The sequence below is a fragment of the Salmo salar genome, chromosome 18 (assembly GCF_965601325.2).
Source record: "Salmo salar chromosome 18, fSalSal1, whole genome shotgun sequence".
Taxonomy (NCBI): Eukaryota; Metazoa; Chordata; class Actinopteri; order Salmoniformes; family Salmonidae; genus Salmo; species Salmo salar.
The window spans coordinates 97,318,758-97,336,122 of NC_138308.1; the positions used below are offsets into that span (position 1 = coordinate 97,318,758).

The window sequence follows — 17,365 nt, forward strand, 5'->3', positions numbered from 1 at the left end:
CAGAGGCAGTAGGGATGACCAGGGATGTTCTCTTGATAAGTGTGTGAATTAGACCATTTTTTCTGTCCTGCTAATCATTCAAAATCTAACGAGTACTTTTGGGTGTCGGGGAAAATGTATGGAGTAAAAAGTACATTATTTTCTTTAGGAATGTAGTGAAGTGAAAGTTGAAATAAATAGAAGTAGTAAAGTAAAGATACCCCAAAATACTACTTAAGTAGTACTTTAAAGAATTTTTACATAAGTACTTTACACCACCAGCTAATGGCCGACATCGGGATCTCTTGTTGGGTTAATGAGGCAACTAGTCACACCTGTGACAGATCCTTTAAAAGGAGAGGTGGAAGAGGTAGACCATAACTCACAGACAACAGAGAGACAACCAGTGAATCCCTTGGAAGAGTGCAGAAGGTGAGCTTGTGATATTATTTAGTAGACTTGCTGCCTCTCAAATGGCACGTTAATCTTATGTGGCCCTGGTCAAGTGTAGTGCACTATATATGACCCCCCTGAATTTAAGAGCATAGACTAATAGTTACCTTTGTAGTGAATAGAAGTCTCTGTCAAGATCTAGTCTGCTTCCCCTTCCCTGCGTAGTGCACTGTGGGCCCTCGTCAAAGGTGGTTCACTACATAAGGAATGAGGAGCCATTTGGGAAGGATTCATATTCCTGTGTGCCAGGCTCTTCAACCACATACAATAGATTAGATGATACCTGAATTTTAGTGGAAGAATCGTAGCGCGCCGTGTTGCCGATACTCGCTTGTTGGGGTCCTCAGGACTGGGTTTAGCAATTGTTGCATAAGTTTTGTACTTAACACAGGGTTTCCTCAACCTCTCCTCTAGTACCCACAGCCATTCCAGATGATTTAAAATGCTCAACTAATCTCGCTCTTGTTCGCTCTCTCTCTCTCTCTCTCAGGAGACTATCACCATGGCGATATTGACCATCATTCTGCTTGTTAGCACAGCTTTTGCTCTGGGAGGTAAGAGTGATGTACCTCACACTTACTCACCAACATTTGAATAAAAACGTTAGTGGGTGTTGATCTGTCCTATTCACACACGTACGTATTAATGTTTTGTTTCATAACCAGTTGTCCCTTGGGCAGCCATTATCAACCGTGACACTGGAGAGAAGGTTGTCTTGCTCAAGGGCACATAGACAGATATTTTAACTTGACATTCAGGGATTAAAACTAGGAACCTTTGTGTTACTGGCCCAACTCTCTAACCGCTAGGCTACCTGCCACTCCTCTTGTTCCAGAGATGTATATTGGTGTCTAGATGCTGGACTGAGGTATTCTGATATGAATGGTTTGATCATTCAACTGGATGTATGATTGGATTGTCAGGAAGTAACACTGACACAACTTACCCCCACTTTCAGTCTTAGTTTCATCAGCTGTTATACAAAAGACAGAAACTGAATTGACTGCACAGGGCTTTTAAACAAGTAGCGCAATTTCAGTATTTAGCCAGGAAGTACCTAGGTTACATCTGAAATGGAACATATTCCGTATAAAATACTTCTGACCAGGGCCCATATGGGACGCAACCCAAGATTCCGGCATGCATGTGCTGCAATGTTATGTCCACATTACAATCAATCTATGTTACCTGTGTCCAGATGCTACGTTACGACCCATGACCCCCTGTGAGCGTGCTAGATATGCCGCGACACATGGCCCAATTGGAGCCTACATCCCCACGTGTGACGCCGCTGGACGATACACCCCTAAGCAATGTTCGGGCTCTACAGGTTAACACGGACGCACATATACACACACTAAATTCTCCAATTCAGTTGAATGTTACAGTAAATATTGTATGTGCAACATGTCTATTTCTGGTAGGTTACTGTTGGTGTGTGACCACTACTGGACAGAAGATTCAGGGTACGGAGACTCCACCAGGCACTGCTATCAACTGCTAGCAACTGTTCCACCAAGGTGTGTGTGTATATACATACTCATTCACTAAATGTTATTTCTTTGCAGCTGATTCTGGATGTTAATGTTTTTTGTCTAATTGTAGATGAAAGGCGTTGGAATGAAGTCTTTGAAAAGACGGACAGTTGTCTTTACTGTACGACAGGAACTGATTCACGCCCCATATAAATGCATGAAGAAATCCAGAGATTAAACTGTTGATTTACTTACTTTATTGTTGGTGTGATTATCTGAACCAGTCCATTTCTGGGAAATGGAGGAAGGAGTAGGACTGTATTACCGGCAGTTACAAGAAATGAAGGCAGTCAAATTCCACGTGACCATTTAGTAATTAGGCTTCTCCAAGCTCTGATGCTGGTGATGGTCATTAGTTGCCTGGTACTCAGCACTCTATTGTCCCTCTAATCACTCTGACATCAATGCAAATGTAAAACATTTCATGAGCTCATGTTGCGCAACATTTCTATAACCTATGCAATTGTCTGAGAACTGCCTCATGGCTTCTATTAGAAAGAGGATCCCATCAGCTTTCTATAGGTTAGATCTACTATATTTGCAGTACCAGTCAAGTTTGAACACACCTACTCATTCCAGGGTTTTCATCTAATATTTTCAACTATGACATAACACATGGAATCACATCTTAAACCAAAATATATTGAGATTCTTCAAAGTAGCCACCCTTTGCCTTGACAGCTTTGTACACTCTTGGCATTCTCTCAACCAGATTCATGGAATGCATTTCAATTAACGGGTGTGACTTAATTTGTGGAATTTCTTTCCTCAATGCGTAAGAGCCGATCAGTTGTGACAAGGTAGGGGTGGTATACAGAAAATAGCCCTATTTGTTATTTTAAGCCCAAGAACAGCTCAATGCAAAGAGAACAGCCCATTACTTTAAGACAGGAAGGTCAGTCAATGCGGAACATTGCACTTAAAGAAACGTTCAAAGTTCTTAGTCTCAAAAACCAAGAGCTACGATGACTCATGAGGCTCACCACAGGAAAGGAAGACCCAGAGTTACCTCTCTTGCAGAGGATATGTTCAATAGAGATACCAGTCTTAGAATATGTGTTTCACAGAGTTCAAGTAAGACACCTCAACATCAACTGTTCGGAGGAGACTGCGTGAATCAGGCCTTCATGTTCGAATTGCTGCCAAGATACTACTTTCCGGAACAGACTATGGGAGGTGCACAGTACTACATGGAACTCTATTCCACATCAAGAAACTCATGCCAGCAGTAAGATTAGATTATAAAAAACGGAGAAAAATACACTGAAGCAACACATGCATACAAACACACGATAACATACACACTACACCCATGTACGCTTGGATTTTGTGTTATAGATATGTGGTAGAGGCCTGAGGGCACACACTTAATATGTTGTGAAATCTGTTATGAATGTATGGTAATGTCTTTAAAAGGTATAACTGCCTTGATTTTGCTGAACCCCAGGATGAGTAGCTTCTGCCTTGGCAGCAGCTAATGGGGATCCATAATAAATACTGCGTGGGCTGAGTCGTTTTTTATTAAAATATTTTATTTTTTTTTACTTTATTGAATATTCGAAACATACAATATACTTGCAGTGAAGCCGCTCAATAACTACATCATCCCAGTCGTCCAACAGATTCCCATTCAGAGCGACACACAGAAGCATCCAGGGTCAATTCTCTGCTCAAGGGCATGTTGAGCCCTCCGTGTGGCTCAGTTGGTAGAGCTTGGTGTGATTCCCAGTACAAAAAAAAATGCATGAAATGTATGTATTCACTACTGTAAGTCGCTCTGGATAAGAGTGTCTGCTAAATGACTAAAATGTAAATGTAATGTTGGCCGATCTACCACCAGGCCAAAAACTTGATCCCGAACCCTCCAAGATCCCCCCCACAGTTCCCCAATAGCTGTCCCTCAACCATTCGAGACCCCTCCCACAGCCCCCCCAGGAAGAAAAATAATAAAAAATAAAAAATACAATTAATTCCATTCCCCACCCCCAAGAACCCCCCAATGCACCAACAACCATGAGAATGAACTAAAGAGAGAAAAAAGGAAAAGACAGAAGAAAACAGCAAACAACAACGCAATTTAAAACAAAGGATATCAAGGACAATTAAATCATAACAGAAACGCCAACTGTAAATGTTTGTGTGCATGTCTGGCACTATTACATGGATGTGTTTATTTGAATGAGAGTGTGTGTATATGCATGTTCACAAACACTTGCACGGCATCAGCCTCAGGCAAACCGGCATTTGTTGTAAAAACACTGCCACTTAGTGTCATTCAAATGTACTTTTTTAAATGTTTTATTTGGACTTTTATCTTTGACCATCATTCTATCTCCCACACAGCAACTCCACTCCCACTTGTCTCCAATTCCACATACCAACCCTCAGCTTCCCTCAGCCCATCCCATGTATCTCTGCTGGCCACCCACTTCGGGTTTCCACGCAACACATATCTTTCAACTATGCTGTGATGTTTAACGTACAATATCAATCTATGTAATCGAATAGAATCCACAGATTGCGAGTTGAAGATAAATACTTTTACTAAGAGTTTTAGTATATTAGTAATTGACTGCATTTTCAGCCATTCCTGAACCTGAGACCAGAAACAGGCTACCTGAGGGCAATACCAAAACAAATGGTCTATTGATTCTGTATCCTCACAACAAAATCTGCAGAGCTTCGATGATTCTATTACCCAAATATTCAGCATTTTGTTGGTAGCAAGAATTCTATATAATCATTTTAGCTGAAAAGCACGAAGTCTTGAATCTTGCGTTTTATATATCAACTCAAATCTCTTCCCAACTATTTTGCAATCTGTATGGCGCAGTTGTCAACATCCTGGTCCTCAAATGAAACTGGTATACTTTCCTATTTATGCTATTTTTATTCCTCCGCAAGTTTTGATCCTTTATGTTGGGCAGACAGACCAGTTCCCTACCTCCTCCCGCTGCCACTTGCCTCCTCCATTTTTGGGGTAATGCTGTAATCAATTGGTTGTACTCTTGGATTGAGCAGACCTTTCCTTACAATTCTGATAACTCCATGAAGGCCATAATTCTACCATTCCAATTTACAATATCATTTATGAACAAAATACCCTGTTCAAACATATTTCCCATAAATACAGGTATTTTATCAACCAGCACATTTGACTTCAGCCATAATATGTGTTGTAATATTTGTTTTATCTTTTCAGGGGGTGACATAGAAATTGTAGCCAGCTCTGCAATGCTTGTTTGAAAAAGAGAGATACTTTGAAAAAAGTATCATTTTCAATTAATCGAAAATGAGACATGGCAATCTGCACAAAGGCAAAATGGCCATTTTTAAACAATGGATGAGCTTTTCTTAGTAATCTACTTGAGAACCATATAGGGTTCAAGTAAAACCTTTGAATGAGTGAAGCTTTTAGAGAGAGGTTTAGTGCTTTTATGTTGAATAATCTCAACCCACCCAATTCATATTCATTATATAGATGGGCACATTCTATTTTGAAATTCATTGTGTAGAGCTTATTTATATCTTTTGTGATATGAATACTGAGTATGTCTACTTCACCATCAGCCCATTTTATGGGTAAACTGCAGGATAATGTAAAAGTCGAATTTTTGAAGGATTCAATACATAATATTGAACACTTATCATAATTAGGTTTATGTCCAGAGAGTACAGAAAAGTTATCTAGATCTTCAATGACACATTGCAGAGATCTAGCTTGCGGACTTAATTTAAAACTTGAGCCATCGAAATACATGGACACCTTTGTTTTAAACCTTGGATATCTAATCCTCTAATGTTGTTATTGGATCTGATTTTCATAGCTAACATTTCGATGGCCATAACGAATAGATATGGTGACCACGGACACCCTTGTTTATTCCTCTTGACAATTCAAAACTCTCTGAGAAGTAGCCGTTATTTTACTATTTTACACCTGGGGTTGCTATACATTATTTTTACCCATTTTATAAGAGAATTGCCGAAATTGAAAAAATCCAGGCATTTATAAATAAAATCCAGTTTTACTTTATCAAATGCCTTTTCAAAATCCGCTATAAATACCATTCCTGGCTTATTATACGTTTCATGATGTTCTATTATGTCTAGTAGTTGTCGTATATAATCTCCAATGTATCGTCCATGTAAAAAAAAATGTCTGATCATGATGAACAATACCAGGTAAAACCCTTTAAATTCTGAGTGCTATGCATTTTGCTAGTATTTTTACATCACAACATTGAAGTGTAAGGGGCCTCCAGTTTTTTAGATAGACTGGGTCTTTATATTTGCCATCTGGGTAGTGTTTTAATAATAGAGAAATCAGACCTTCCTGCTGAATACCTGACAAACTACCATTTCTATAGGAGTAGTTAAAACAAATCTAACAATGGAGCTTTTAGTATATAACAAAAAAAACTTGATATACCTCTACCGGTATGCCATCAAGCCCTGGGATTTTCCCAGACTGAAAGGATTTAACCTCTATGGGCTATGTGGGACGCAAGCGTCCCACCCGTGGTGCACTCCATCAACAGCAGGTGCATTTCAAGAGCGGCAAATTTGAATCCAAATAAATGTCAAAATTCAAATTTTTCAAACATACAACTATTTTACACCCTTTGAAAGATAAACATCTCCTTAATCTAACCACGTTTTACGATTTCAAAAAGGTTTTACGGCGAAAGCATAAATTTAGAGTATGTTAGGACAGTACATTTACAAGAGTTGTGTGTAATGTTGTGCCAATTCAAAGACAGGCGTCACCAAAACCATAAAATCAGCTAAAATTATGCACTAACCTTTTACAATCTCCAACAGATGACACTCCTAGGACATTATGTTAGACAATGCATGCATTTTTAGTTCTATCAAGTTCATATTTATATCCAAAAACAGCGTTTTACTGTGGCGTTGATGTTCAGGAAATCGTTTCCCTCCAATAACCGGCATTCAAGTCAGCACCACAAATTAAATAATTAAAATTAGAAAACATTGGTAAAATATTATATTGTCATTTAAAGAATTATAGATTTACATCTCTTGAACGCAATCAACTTGCCAGATTTAAAAATAACCTTACTGGGAAATCACACTTTGCAATAATCTGAGCACTGCGCCCAGAAAAATACGCGTTGCGATACAGACTAGCCGCCATGTTGGGGAGATCTAAAATCGAAAATACTATGTAAATAATCCATTACCTTTGATTCTCTTCATCAGATGTCACTTCCAGGTATCACAGGTCCATAACGAATGTAGTTTTGTTCAAAAAAGCTCATCATTTATGTCCAAAAATCTCCGTCTCGTTAGCACATGATCTAAGCCCGCCGGACTTCACTTCATGAACGAGGGGAAAAAATATATTTACGTTCGTTCAAACATGTCAAACGTTGTATAGCATAAATCATTAGGGCCTTTTTTAACCAGAACATGAATAATATTCAAGGTGGACGAATGCATTCTCTTTTATAACGTATTGGAACGAGGGTACCCAACATGAACTCGCGCGCCAGGTGTCTAATGGGCCATCATCGTTCCATGGCTCTTGTTCGGTCAGATCTCCCTCCAGAAGACTCAAAACACTTTGTAAAGGCTGGTGACATCTAGTGGAAGCAATAGGAAGTGCCAAAATATTCCTCAGCCCCTGTGTTTTTCAATGGCATAGGTTTAAAGGTAATACAACACATCAGGTATCCACTTCCTGTCAGAAAATGTCTCAGGGTTTTGCCTGCCAAATGAGTTCTGTTATACTCACAGACACCATTCAAACAGTTTTAGAAACTTTAGGGTGTTTTCTATCCATATATAATAAGTATATGCATATTCTAGTTACTGGGTAGGATTAGTAACCAGATTAAATCGGGTAAATTTTTTTATCCAGCCGTGCAAATACTGCCCCCTAGCCCTAACAGGTTAACCTTTTGAGGATTCCTTGCTCTATTAAGCCCGGTATCGGGATTGTTTGACAACATCCGGCAAAATATGACATTAACCATTCTTGAAAATACATGTGTCTTACACCCTTCAAAAGATTAGAATGTTGGTAATCAAACTCCGTTGTCCGATTTAAAATAGCTAATACAGAGATAAAATTGCATGCTTTTCTTTGAGAAGAGCGAAAAACAACAACAAACTTTTTCTGCCATGACAGGTATGACACATTCACATCCGACGGTAAAAATATGACATACATTTTGATATCTTGCTCTTATTTCTCATCCTGGCGGTCCCAGTGATCAAATGAAGTGCCGTTTTCTTTGATAAAATCCATTTCTATAGCCTAACACGAAACATTTTGTAAACCGCTTGTGTCGTGAATTCTGTGTCTATCAACTTTTGACGATGCGTTTGGTCTAATTACACACACTAAGCAGACGTGTATCTAGTCATGGTTGGTTTCGTTGCAATCCTCTGGATGTTTGTAACACAGCCAAACTTGCTGTTTTTTTTTTGTGGGGCATATTGACCGAGATAATCTGATTTGAAGACAACGAGCAATGACGTCATTACGCACCAATAATATTCGCGATGTTTTGTTGATTGACAGTATTTTTGTCCAATGGTCATAGATTTTTTTGAAATCTTGCTTGGTAGATAGCCAATGAGCTGAGGGTAAAGCCAGTATGGGATGGTTATGGGTTGGAACACCAGCCCTTATCAGTAAATGCACGCGTAACGAACTTCATTCGTTCTTGAAGATCCGACTTGTTGCAGGCTTACACCGTTACGCACAGTTGTATTTTGTGAAGAGTAGTTTCAGCGATTTTTAGCGATTCCAAAGAAAATATCATGGCGATGAAATCTGGAAAAGCGAAGTCTAAGGTTAACTTTACTGATTTGCAAATTTTAGAAGAAATGGATAGAGAAAGTGAAACCGAATATTTGCTTGACGATGACTCGTCATCCAGCCATAGCTTTGATTCGGAAGCTGAAGAACTGTTTCTACAGGGAGAGGACATTCTTCTGGATCGGTGAGTACGAATGCCATTGTTTGTAATATAAATAAGTTGTAATTTTTTGGCAAAATAGTTTTTTTGTGTAATTTGTTGGGGGAGAACAGCAAAAAAACACATGGCCACTGTTGGGGGAGGGCAGGCAGGCAGGCCCACAACGGTCATAGTTGAATGAAACAGCACTTGACCATAGTGACTGCTCTATATATTACATATGACCCATAACCTATGTGTTTGTTTTTGGTGAATGTGTGTGTGTATGTATGCATTACATTTTTTATAAAAATATAATGGGGTCGTAGAACAGCAAAAAAGCACATGGCCACTGTTGGGGGAGGGCAGGCAGGCAGGCCCACAATGGTCATAGTTGAATGAAACAGCACTTGACCATAGTGACTGCTCTATATGACCCATAACCTATGTGTTTGTTTGGGTGAGTGTGTGTGTGTGTATGTATGCATTACATATTTTATAAAAATAGAATGGGGTCGTAGAACAGCAAAAAAGCACATGGCCACTGTTGGGGGAGGGCAGGCAGGCAGGCCCACAACGGTCATAGTTGAATGAAACAGCACTTGACCATAGTGACTGCTCTATATGACCCATAACCTATGTGTTTGTTTGGGTGAATGTGTGTGTGTATGTATGCATTACATTTTTTATAAAAATAGAATGGGGTAGAACATGTGTTTATTTTACGTGATGATACAAGGCTCATATATAACAAATATTTTTTGAAATGTTTTCTTTCAGTGGTAGCGACTCTGACTGGGAGCCCCCGGTGTCAAGGTGCCCATCCCCCGATGAAGCTGGTTCGTCCAGCCAGAGACCTGCTGTCTCTGGCGCCACACCTACCCCCGCCCGGCCATCTCGAGGTGGGAAGAAGTCAAATAAGCGGAGGAAGGGAACCGTGGAACCTGCTGGCAGAGAGGTAGATGAGCGTTGGCACACTGTGCTGGTGGAGGATGAAGATCAAGTTCCACCAGTATTTTGGCCGAAAAGGCAGCCTGGGCCACAACTGGACATGACAGCGAAGTACAGCCCCCTTCAACTATTTCAGCTGTTTTTCACCCCGTCAGTTATTGATTCACTTGTGTGCAACACCAACAAGTATGGAGCAAAAAAGCTAGCAGGCAAGAAAGATGCATGGAAGCCCATTTTCATGCAAGAGCTTTTCTGCTTCCTTTCAATTGTAATTTACATGGGGCTGGTGAAGCTGAAATCCCTCAAGGCTTACTGGAAAACATCCCCGCTCTATCAACTGCCTTTCCCACCCACTGTGATGTCCTGTAAAAGGTTTTTATATATCTTACGGGCGCTTCACATCAGTGACCCTAAAGTTGATGAGGCCAATGACAAGAGGAGAGGCACCGCAAAGTTTGATAAGCTATGTAAAATCAAACCTCTCTACCCCAGCATGGTTGAGGCCTGCAAGACTTATTTTCAGCCCGCCCAGAACTTGTCAATTGATGAGAGGATGGTAGCCTCAAAGGCCCGAATCAGTCTAAAGCAATACATGCGGAACAAACCAACAAAATGGGGATACAAGCTGTTTGTTTTGGCGGATTCTGTGTGTGCGTACACCTGCAATTTTTTTGTTTATGAGGGGAAAAGCTCTTTTGCAACCGGTAAGGGACTGAGTTATGACTCTGTGATGGATCTGTTGGATTTTAAACTTCTGGGGAGTGGCTACAAACTCTGTGGACAATTTTTACACAAGCCCTGCCCTTTTCACAGACCTCAGGAAGCTGAATGTGTGGGCTTGTGGCACCATTCGGTCCAACAGAGTGGGTTTTCCGAAGACGAAGGTGAATGACATGCCTAAGCGGGCTGAGCGGGGAGCGATACGATGGATTCGCCAAGATGGCCTGCTCTTCGTGAAGTGGATGGATACCAGAGAGGTGGTGATGTGCAGTACTATCCACAAGTCCTTCAGTGGCGATCACGTCGTTAGGCGTGTGAAGGGCGCTACTGGGGAATGGGCCACAAAACATGTCCCCATTCCTGCGGCTATCAAGGATTACAACAAGGGCATGGGAGGTGTGGACCTTTCAGACGCACTGATCGGATATTACAATGTTCTCCACAAGACCATGAAATGGTACAAGACATTGTTTTATCACTTCATCGACATTGCTGTCGTCAATTCCTTCATACTCCAGAAGGAAATGGCTAAGAGCTGTGGACAGCCCCCCATCTCCCAGCTAGCCTTCAGGGAGCAGCTCATCCAGGAGCTTGCAGACTACAGCACAAAGTCAACTGCATCACCTTCTGCCCCCTCTACCCCTGCCCCCTATACTCCGGCCGCCAGTAGTGTTCACATGCCGAAGTTTATAACAGCAGGGATGAATGTGCCTCCGGGCCAAAAGGCCACAGCATGGAGGCGGCGTTGTGTTCTTTGCCGCATGAAGTCCCCCATCACCTGCAACACATGTTCGGTTTGCCTGTGCTTTACATCAGAAAGGGACTGCTATGGGACATGGCACGAGCAGCGGAATATTGTGTAGAGGACTGAGGGTCTTCCAAGGGTCTACCTACCACTGTTATTTTTTTGTAAATATTTTTTTATTTTTTGGGGGGCATTTTGTGTAGGTATTTGCATAAAAATGTAACTTTTTTTTGTAAATATTGTTTTATTTTTGGGGGGGCATTTTGTGTAGGTATTTGCATAAAAATGTACCTTTTGGCAGCTTTTCTGACCAATGTTTTTTGCACATTTGCATTTTCCTACTTTGTATATAGTTATTTGCACTAAAAATGTACCTTTTGGCAGCTTTTCTGACCAATGTTTTTTGCACACTTTCATTCCAAAAATTGTTGGATTTGCATTTTCTTACTTTGTATATAGTTATTTGCACTAAAAATGTACCTTTTGGCAGCTTTTCTGACCAATGTTTTTTGCACATTTGCATTTTCCTACTTTGTATATAGTTATTTGCACAAAAAATGTACCTTTTGGCAGCTTTTCTGACCAATGTTTTTTTGCACACTTTCATTCCAAAAATTGTTGGATTAGCATTTTTCTTACTTTGTATATAGTTATTTGCACTAAAAATGTACCTTCTTTTGACAACTCTTTTCTGACCAATAACCTTTGCACATTTTTACAAAAAAATATTTTATAGGTATTTGCATAAAAATTTATAAAAAATAAAAAAGTGCCACATTTTTATACATTTTTTTTTTTTTTAATGATACAATTGCATATTGTTATGTTGTATATAGTTAGTGGCATAAAAATATCACTTCACCAATTCGGCCACTTGGACACATTAGGGAAACTTGTGTGGGACACCTGGGTGACTTCATGCTAAATGTCATGTAGCTCACTCATTTTTTAAGTTATCAATCTGAAACTTTGCACAACTACAGTTGCCCTCATGTGTTCTCCAACTAAATTGTCCCCAGCATCCTATCTGACTGTTTGGCATTTCTTTTTACATTGAAAGATGATGCTACAACAATAACAAAACAGAAAATGTATGCTCTTTCTCTTTTCTTCTACCAGATCTATTGTGCTACATTCTCCTACATTCAAATTTACATTGCCACAAACTTCAGAATGTTTACTTTCAAATGATACCAAGAATATGCATATCCTTGCTTCTGGGCCTGAGCTGCAGGCAGTTAGATTTGGGTATGTCTTCAGGCAGAAATTGAGACGAAGGGGGGGATCCCCAACAGGTTAACGGGTGTGACTTAATTTGTGGAATTTCTTTCCTCAATGCGTAAGAGCCGATCAGTTGTGACAAGGTAGGGGTGGTATACAGAAAATAGCCCTATTTGTTATTTTAAGCCCAAGTCCATATTATGGCAAGAACAGCTCAATGCAAAGAGAAACAGCCCATTACTTTAAGACAGGAAGGTCAGTCAATGCGGAACATTGCACTTAAAGAAACGTTCAAAGTTCTTAGTCTCAAAAACCAAGCGAATTCGTCCCACCTACGTAACATCCACTGCCAGCCTGTGGCGCGATTTTCAAAATCTTCAAAATCCTATTACTTCAATTTCTCAAACATATGACTATTTTACAGCCATTTAAAGATAAGACTCTCGTTAATCTAACCACACTGTCCGATTTCAAAAAGGCTTTACAACGAAAGCAAAACATTAGATTATGTCAGCAGAGTACCAAGCCAGAAATAATCAGACACCCATTTTTCAAGCCAGCATATAATGTCACCAAAACCCAGAAGACAGCTAAATGCAGCACTCACCTTTGATGATCTTCATCAGATGACAACCCTAGGACATTATGTTATACAATACATGCATGTTTTGTTCAATCAAGTTCATATTTATATCAAAAACCAGCTTTTTACATTAGCATGTGACGTTCAGAACTAGCATACCCCCCGCAAACTTACGGGGAATTCGCTAACATTTTACTAAATTACTCACGATAAACGTTCACAAAAAGCATAACAATTATTTTAAGAATTATAGATACAGACCTCCTCTATGCACTCGATATGTCCGATTTTAAAATAGCTTTTTGGTGAAAGCACATTTTGCAATATTCTAAGTATATAGCCCAGGCATCACAGGCTCGCTATTTAGACACCCGGCAAGTTTAGCACTCACCATAATCATATTTACTATTATAAAAATGTCATTACCTTTTGTTGTCTTCGTCAGAATGCACACCCAGGACGTCTACTTCAATAACAAATGTTGGTTTGGTCCAAAATAATCCATCGTTATATCCGAATAGCGGCGTTTTGTTCGTGCGTTCCAGACACTATCCGAAATAGTAAAGAAGTGTCGCGCGCTTGGCGCAATTCCTGACAATAAAATTCAAAGTATTCAATTGCCGTACGTCGAAGCATGTCAACCGCTGTTTAAAATCAATTTTTACGTCATTTTTCTCGTAGAAAAGCGATAAAATTCCGACAGGGAATCTCCTTTTCGGCAAACAGAGGAAAAAATCCCAAAGGCGGGGGCGGTCGGGGTCACGCGCATAAGCTAGTGTCTCTTGATGGGCCACTTGAGAAAGGCGATAATGTGTTTCAGCCTGGGGCTGGAATGACGACATTCTCTTTTTTCCCGGGCTATGAGAGCCTATGGACGACGTGGGAAGTGTCACGTTAGAGCAGAGATCCTTAGTAAATGATAGAGATGGCAAAGAAGTTCCAGAAATGGTCAGACAGGCCACTTCCTGTAAAGGAATCTCTCAGGTTTTGACCTGCCATTTGAGTTCTGTTATACTCACAGACACCATTCAAACAGTTTTAGAAAATTTAGGGTGTTTTCTATCCATATGTAATAAGTATATGCATATTCTAGTTACTGAGTAGGAGTGGTAACCAGATTAAATCGGGTATGTTTTTTATCCAGCCGTGTCAATGCTGCCCCCTAGCCCTAACAGGTTAATCTAACCACGTTTTACGATTTCAAAAAGGTTTTATGGCGAAAGCATAAATTTAGAGTATGTTAGGACAGTACATTTACAAGAGTTGTGTGTAATGTTGTGCCAATTCAAAGACAGGCGTCACCAAAACCATAAAATCAGCTAAAATTATGCACTAACCTTTTACAATCTCCAACAGATGACACTCCTAGGACATTGTGTTAGACAATGCATGCATTTTTAGTTCTATCAAGTTCATATTTATATCCAAAAACAGCGTTTTACTGTGGCGTTGATGTTCAGGAAATCGTTTCCCTCCAATAACCGGCATTCAAGTCAGCACCACAAATTAAATAATTAAAATTAGAAAACATTGGTAAAATATTATATTGTCATTTAAAGAATTATAGATTTACATCTCTTGAACGCAATCAACTTGCCAGATTTAAAAATAACCTTACTGGGAAATCACACTTTGCAATAATCTGAGCACTGCGCCCAGAAAAATACGCGTTGCGATACAGACTAGCCGCCATGTTGGGGAGATCTAAAATCGAAAATACTATGTAAATAATCCATTACCTTTGATTCTCTTCATCAGATGTCACTTCCAGGTATCACAGGTCCATAACGAATGTAGTTTTGTTCAAAAAAGCTCATCATTTATGTCCAAAAATCTCCGTCTTGTTAGCACATGATCTAAGCCCGCCGGACTTCACTTCATGAACGAGGGGAAAAAATATATTTACGTTCGTTCAAACATGTCAAACGTTGTATAGCATAAATCATTAGGGCCTTTTTTAACCAGAACATGAATAATATTCAAGGTGGACGAATGCATTCTCTTTTATAACGTATTGGAACGAGGGTACCCAACATGAACTCGCGCGCCAGGTGTCTAATGGGCCATCATCGTTCCATGGCTCTTGTTCGGTCAGATCTCCCTCCAGAAGACTCAAAACACTTTGTAAAGGCTGGTGAGATCTAGTGGAAGCAATAGGAAGTGCCAAAATATTCCTCAGCCCCTGTGTTTTTCAATGGCATAGGTTTAAAGGTAATACAACACATCAGGTATCCACTTCCTGTCAGAAAATGTCTCAGGGTTTTGCCTGCCAAATGAGTTCTGTTATACTCACAGACACCATTCAAACAGTTTTAGAAACTTTAGGGTGTTTTCTATCCATATATAATAAGTATATGCATATTCTAGTTACTGGGTAGGATTAGTAACCAGATTAAATCGGGTACATTTTTTTATCCAGCCGTGCAAATACTGCCCCCTAGCCCTAACAGGTTAACCTGTAGAGGATTCCTTGCTCTATTAAGCCCGGTATCGGGATTGTTTGACGACATCCGGCAAAATATGACATTAACCATTCTTGAAAATACATGTGTCTTACACCCTTCAAAAGATTAGAATGTTGGTAATCAAACTCCGTTGTCCGATTTAAAATAGCTAATACAGAGATAAAATTGCATGCTTTTCTTTGAGAAGAGCGAAAAACAACAACAAACTTTTTCTGCCATGACAGGTATGACACATTCACATCCGACGGTAAAAATATGACATACATTTTGATATCTTGCTCTTATTTCTCATCCTGGCGGTCCCAGTGATCAAATGAAGTGCCGTTTTCTTTGATAAAATCCATTTCTATAGCCTAACACGAAACATTTTGTAAACCGCTTGTGTCGTGAATTCTGTGTCTATCAACTTTTGACGATGCGTTTGGTCTAATTACACACACTAAGCAGACGTGTATCTAGTCATGGTTGGTTTCGTTGCAATCCTCTGGATGTTTGTAACACAGCCAAACTTGCTGTTTTTTTTTTTGTGGGGCATATTGACCGAGATAATCTGATTTGAAGACAACGAGCAATGACGTCATTACGCACCAATAATATTTGCGATGTTTTGTTGATTGACAGTATTTTTGTCCAATGGTCATAGATTTTTTTGAAATCTTGCTTGGTAGATAGCCAATGAGCTGAGGGTAAAGCCAGTATGGGATGGTTATGGGTTGGAACACCAGCCCTTATCAGTAAATGCACGCGTAACGAACTTCATTCGTTCTTGAAGATCCGACTTGTTGCAGGCTTACACCGTTACGCACAGTTGTATTTTGTGAAGAGTTGTTTCAGCGATTTTTAGCGATTCCAAAGAAAATATCATGGCGATGAAATCTGGAAAAGCGAAGTCTAAGGTTAACTTTACTGATTTGCAAATTTTAGAAGAAATGGATAGAGAAAGTGAAACCGAATATTTGCTTGACGATGACTCGTCATCCAGCCATAGCTTTGATTCGGAAGCTGAAGAACTGTTTCTACAGGGAGAGGACATTCTTCTGGATCGGTGAGTACGAATGCCATTGTTTGTAATATAAATAAGTTGTAATTTTTTGGCAAAATAGTTTTTTTGTGTAATTTGTTGGGGGAGAACAGCAAAAAAACACATGGCCACTGTTGGGGGAGGGCAGGCAGGCAGGCCCACAACGGTCATAGTTGAATGAAACAGCACTTGACCATAGTGACTGCTCTATATATTACATATGACCCATAACCTATGTGTTTGTTTTTGGTGAATGTGTGTGTGTATGTATGCATTACATTTTTTATAAAAATATAATGGGGTCGTAGAACAGCAAAAAAGCACATGGCCACTGTTGGGGGAGGGCAGGCAGGCAGGCCCACAATGGTCATAGTTGAATGAAACAGCACTTGACCATAGTGACTGCTCTATATGACCCATAACCTATGTGTTTGTTTGGGTGAGTGTGTGTGTGTGTATGTATGCATTACATATTTTATACAAATAGAATGGGGTCGTAGAACAGCAAAAAAGCACATGGCCACTGTTGGGGGAGGGCAGGCAGGCAGGCCCACAACGGTCATAGTTGAATGAAACAGCACTTGACCATAGTGACTGCTCTATATGACCCATAACCTATGTGTTTGTTTGGGTGAATGTGTGTGTGTATGTATGCATTACATTTTTTATAAAAATAGAATGGGGTAGAACATGTGTTTATTTTACGTGATGATACAAGGCTCATATATAACAAATATTTTTTGAAATGTTTTCTTTCAGT

General features: G+C 39.8%; 1 protein-coding gene across 1 annotated transcript; it reads left to right on the forward strand.

The window, feature by feature from the left end:
- Positions 1-381: 381 nt before the first annotated feature.
- Positions 382-2,161, forward strand: LOC106599895 (equistatin-like). Its single transcript, XM_082964511.1, has 5 exons — positions 382-411; positions 923-986; positions 1,631-1,762; positions 1,857-1,952; positions 2,038-2,161. The coding sequence occupies exons 2-4, from the start codon at positions 935-937 to the stop codon at positions 1,934-1,936; spliced, it is 264 nt and encodes an 87-aa protein (XP_082820637.1). The 5' UTR covers positions 382-411; positions 923-934; the 3' UTR covers positions 1,937-1,952; positions 2,038-2,161.
- Positions 2,162-17,365: the final 15,204 nt, after the last annotated feature.